Source organism: Perca flavescens, chromosome 22, assembly GCF_004354835.1.
Source record: "Perca flavescens isolate YP-PL-M2 chromosome 22, PFLA_1.0, whole genome shotgun sequence".
Classification (NCBI taxonomy): Eukaryota; Metazoa; Chordata; class Actinopteri; order Perciformes; family Percidae; genus Perca; species Perca flavescens.
In genome coordinates, this window is record NC_041352.1 from 17,105,623 (window position 1) to 17,111,432 (window position 5,810).

The 5,810-nt window shown below is 41.0% G+C and overlaps 1 protein-coding gene across 1 annotated transcript; it reads left to right on the forward strand.

Annotated features, from left to right (window-relative positions):
• Positions 1-2,389: 2,389 nt before the first annotated feature.
• en2a (engrailed homeobox 2a) lies at positions 2,390-5,562 on the forward strand. Its single transcript, XM_028568870.1, has 2 exons — positions 2,390-2,876; positions 4,836-5,562. Exons 1-2 carry the CDS (start codon positions 2,390-2,392, stop codon positions 5,153-5,155), a joined length of 807 nt encoding a protein of 268 aa, XP_028424671.1. The 3' UTR covers positions 5,156-5,562.
• The last annotated feature ends 248 nt before the right edge of the window (positions 5,563-5,810 follow it).

Here is a 5,810-nt window from a genome sequence, read left to right on the forward strand (position 1 = left end):
CTTCAGACGTGAGAGCTTTGATGGGACCATAGAAGCAGAGGGTGTTCAGGTAGATTTGGGGATAAGAATTTTTAAAATGCAGCAATATCAGAAGGCAAGAACTCCCTTGTAATGGCAAACTACTATCCAAGGATATATTTTGTGAATATACGTGCATATGAGCTGTCAATACGCGTTTGAACGAAAACCTAATGATTATCCTCAAACAAATGTTAGGTAATACGACTTCACTAAAATTGCTTTGCAATTTGCAAAAGGCCTTTGTTTAACAAGTGAAAAGTCAAGGATAGATTTTTTTTTGCCGCAGGACAATACCAAGCTTAGACTCGAGTTTAAATTAAAACAAGAGTTTTGAACAGCAGGTTATTGTTGCAACCTTCACAGCACCCACAAAGTGCACCTTTTATGGCAAACGTCACAATAGCTCAAACTGATCTGAATAATCTATCGTAAGATAACGACTGGCCACAAAAAAACACATTATATAGTATGCGTCCTGTTTTCTTTTTAGAAATTTGGATCCAAGTTAGGCCTACTCCCACTCCCACAAAACTAGAGGAACAGACAATGCAAGCTTGTAATAAAAAAAAAAAAAAAGTAGCTGTCTGACTTTCTAATTGAATTGCTCGAAGGCTCCTCACAGTCTTGCTGCTTCTCTGGTCCTCCTCGATGCCCCCTTTCTTTTACGCGCAGCCCGGGTTAAAACGCCAGCGGTGAACTGGCTGAGCCATCCGTGCAGCCCGGTGGCATCCTGGGAGAATAAACAAACTCAGCGCTGGTCAGCAAAGTTACTCAAAGTTTTGTCTTTTGCGCGACTCGGTATCCCGAGCACCGTGCAGAAAACAGTTTGTTTGCATCACTGATTTCTTTTAAAGGGATATGGACCCAGTTCTTGGTCGACCGCAGCGTCACGACAGGCGAACATGAGAACATCAAAAACACTTAACACACAACTCTGCGCTTTTGAAATCAGACAGGGAAGACTCTGTGGTTGTCACATTTTAGTTTTGATGCATTTTGTGGCCAATTATGAGGCGACTGAAAGCAACATGTCACATTAGACACATGCTGCAAATCAGAGTGGTTACATTCCAAGATATAACCCAGAATGTGTTGTTGCTATAGGTTTGAAAGAGACAAGTGTTTTGAGATTAAATAAAAATGTAGCCTAAAGAAAATACCGTTACTCCACCCTAAGTTCCAAATGTGAGCATGGACATTGTTTTTCGCATTTAACCTTGGCCAGGACAACCTGAATTTAAGTTACTCTGAATCCAATTGACCTTACAATGGTTATAATAACCTTTAATGCAGATATATTGTAAATATATTTCCAGCAGAATATGTTTTCAGTGTTGCCTAAAGGTGTAGCTCCTTTAAGATATTTAAACACATGTTGCCTCAAAGATTCCCATGTCACTGATCTCCAAATACATCCACATTGGGCCTTTCACCCTGTATATTAAAATGTTGTCTCATTTGCCTTTAAATTACCAAATGTTTAGTTGTTTTTGAATTGAACTGAACTGTGGGTATCTTAAAGTGTCGATAACGTATTTACATTTAAGTCATAATAACAATATAAAAATATACTATTTCTCGTTTTATTGGGAGTCCTTCCCTGCCCTGCAAGCAAGATACCCCGGGGGTCCCCAAAACCCACTCTGACAGCCGACGCTTCAATCTCCCATTGTTTTAATAAACACAAACAAGGTGATGTGCATCGTGTTTTCCTTTGCAAACTAAAACTCCAAAACATAAATAAGTAAAAGGTTCATAAACACAGATGAATTATTGGGGAATATCTGGGAGCATGCACTGGATTTAAATTAGGCTCCTTCCTCAGTCAGTGGACTCTTTCCCTTTACTAAGGCGAGGATGGGCGTCTGTGGACTGCTCTGGAGTCTGCGTCACGTGGCCTGGTTTCTGCCATCCCATTGGTTCAAGGCACGTGTCTGGGAGGACGGTGGGAAAACGTCACTCGGGGGCTCGTATTGAAAATAAGAACAAAACTCCAGAGTGAGAGTATTAGAGCATCAGTTTAGGAGCCTCTTTATTTACCCTTAGTTTAGTTTAGGTGTATGCATTACCGAGCACACTGAAATCGGATAACACTAAATTGGATGGTGCGCAAATGGCACATGTTTATCAGTTGTAACCCGAGATTGAGGGAATATATGTCAAAAAGTATGTTTTTTCTCAGAGGACACTATCGCAAGGCTTTGCATGGTGTCCAAAGCATTCACTAGTATTTCAGTTTATTTTTTTATATAGGCTATTTCACGCGCGTTTTTTTTTTTTTTTGGCAGTTCAATTTCCCTGAAGTTCTCTGATATTTTTTATAACAGCGAAGAGAGCGATAAAGGGGTTAAAGAGAAAGTGAATCAGTATGGAAGAAAATGATCACGGCAACAGAGACGTGGTGGAGCGGCAGGAGTCGGCGGATGAATCAAACAGAGCCATCCTTCCCCTCCTACAGGCGCCGGGGAACCTGCAGATCCCTCACCGGGTCACCAATTTCTTCATCGACAACATTCTGCGGCCGGATTTCGGACGGAAAAAGGACGGAGGCGCAAACCGCGAAGAGAGTAGCCTGGCATCGCGGGAGAGCCAGAGCAGCCCCGACGCCCCTCAGACCGAGCCAGTGGGGAACACGGTGCCGGCGGAGGGGACCTCCACTCCACACACGGTTACCGGGAACAAGAAGCCCGCTATAGCCGCCGAGGAGCCCCTGAAACCCCGCGGGGAGAGCGGAGACCAGTGCCTAAGCTCAGACTCAGACAGTTCCCAAGCCAGCTCAAACCCAGCCCAGTCTCAGTCCATGCTGTGGCCAGCCTGGGTCTACTGCACCAGATACTCGGACAGGCCTTCTTCAGGTTGGTGGCACCGTGCATGCGTTTTACTATACCGTATTCTCGGTAACCTGAAATACCCCGTAACACTGACCCCGGATGCCTTGACCGAGTTCTCCCGAGGAGAGTAGCGAACCGAGCTGAGCAGCGTAAGCTGCGAATTTAGTAAACATACATCAATTTAGAATGCTTAGAAATATGATTTAATGTAAAACACAAATCCCGTGGTAGACTACACGAACAACATGTCTTTGTACAATAGGAAGAAAAAAATTAAAAATAACGAAATAAAAAGTGGGCGAGAGGAGGCCTATTGTAAATGCGAAGAGAAAGAAAAAAATATATTTCTTTTAAAACTGTAAAACTTACCTAAATCTTTATATTTTACATACTCACCAAATACATCAAAACGTAAAAAAACAGCCAATTTGTTTTAGCTATAACGCACAGATTTTACGCACGGATTCTTTTCTTCACTAAAATTCCATTCAGACAGTGCTCTTGTATATTTCCTAGGGTTATGAATATGATAATACTGACGTCCTACATATTCTAAACATCCAAAACACATGTCTTCCAGAGAATCGGCAGGTCTGCAAAATAATATTTAGTGCTCTTGTTGTAGCTGTTTAGTTCCTTAGAAGCGTTAGGCGAGTTGTGTTTGGGCTGAATTAAATATGCATCTGTTTTCACAATGGATGCTCCCATGGCTCATGTATGGCCAGTAGTGAGGTTTTTAGTATTATTTAAAATCTCTATTTACAAGAAAACATGCTACAACTCGTCCGCCTGTAGCAAGGTTACTATCTAGTGTATTTTCTTAGTGTCTATGAAAAGTGGAGTACAACTTGTTCTCATGCATTATGTAACGCTGTATCGAGTGGCGTAGGCGACTACTACGAGTTGTAGAGCTGCACCGTTTCCATATGGGCTAAAAAAGACACACACACACACACACACACACACACACACACACACACACACACACACACACACACACACACACACACACACACACACACACACACACACACACACACACACACACACACACGAGCTGATTCATAATTATAAAGGTTTTATTAATGTTTTCCACATTGTTTAGAGGAGGGAACCAAACACTAAGTGCAAAGCTCCACCAAATGGAACATTAACGTGTATCTAATGTGTGATGCTCAAATTCTATTCACGTTTGCCCATTGGGGAGCTTTTCAAGTGGCCCACAAAAAAAAACATAAATGCAAAGAATCTGCATTGAACTGTATTCTGTATTTCAAAACAGTGGCTGAGATGGATTAGTGATGTTTTTCCAAGTGTTGTCCTATTTGTTAATGATTCCTTATTAGTACAGACTGTGTGTGTGTGTGTGTGTGTGTGTGTGTGTGTGTGTGTGTGTGTGTGTGTGTGTACACGTATATGTGTGTAAGCGAGGAAGAGGGATAGAAACAGTGAGGGAGGGAGGTAGGGGAGGTTTTGCTTCTTGGGTGTTTTCTTCAGTGGACGTGTCAACATTTTACAATCAGTTCTCATTTTTTGTTTTCCAAAACTGCTTTAGGGAAACAATACTACTACTTAACTTATTTTGTGATTTGTTTTGATAAAATAGCTTCTAAAGACACAGTAACATAATGACAACAGATGTCTGAAGATACATTTGTTTATGTAATTCTCGATTTTGGAGATTAAAATTAGTTAAAAATAATATACATTTTCTTCTAAAATAAACTTTACGCACCTGTTTTAGATAAATGTGAAGTTCTCATTCTAAATGTAAAGTAGTAAAATAGTATACTAGTTATACATGGCATGGAGTATTTAAATAACAAAACCTTAAAACGAATATATATTTTTTTCATTTCTAAAGTTGTTATGAAGCCGTTCGCCTGATTATTGCCCATGTTTTTTTTGACCACATTCAAGACCGTTGTGATACTGACAAGCCAATGTCTGTGGCCCCCCACCCCTATATCACCCACACTACAGGGCCAAGATCTCGCAAACCAAAGAAGAAAACAACCAGCAAAGAGGACAAGCGACCACGGACGGCCTTCACAGCAGAACAGCTGCAAAGACTAAAATCGGAGTTTCAGACAAATCGGTATCTGACCGAGCAGAGGCGGCAGAACCTGGCGCAGGAGCTGGGCCTGAACGAGTCCCAGATCAAGATCTGGTTTCAGAACAAGAGGGCCAAAATCAAGAAGGCGAACGGCGCTAAAAACTCTCTGGCCTTGCACCTGATGGCACAGGGACTGTACAATCACGCCACCGTCACGTCGAAAGACGAAAAATCAGACAGCGATTGATTTCCAGAGAAGTCACAGCAGCCTCCTGACGAAAAAGACCCTACAGTAATCCTATGATAGATTTTTATAGAGATATCACTGCAAAACTCTACCTACAGGAATATTTAAAGATACCACAGCAGATAAAAGTTCTATTTCTATCACTATAATGCTGAATCACCACATTTACACTACAGAAAATAACAAATAAGGTCATTGGACTAAGAGTCCCTACAGGAATATTTAATGATACCATGGTCTCTATTGGTTCCTATAGGAGTATTATAGCGATTTTTCGTTATATTGGAGGTTTTGTCAAGCCTACAATGCAATACTTTCATCGAATAAAGGGCCAGTGGAGTATACCAGCATAAATTGTTAAAAAAAAGAGATATTTCTGCAATATCACGTCTATAAAAGATGTTGTATAAAGGTATGTTTTCATTGTTTGTCGCCCCCCCAAAGGAGGTACAAATGATTACACCCACAATTTTCTATATAGGCCTACTGCTATCCATGATTGTCATCATTTTACATTGAACTAACTGGCACTTGACGTTTCGATCTGTTAGCGAAGTGAGCAAACTGAAGTCCAAAGAATATTTTTCTGCTGCATCCAGGCTACTGTGAATTTAAATAAATGCTAACACGAGTTTTATTTCCATGCTTGTTGGTT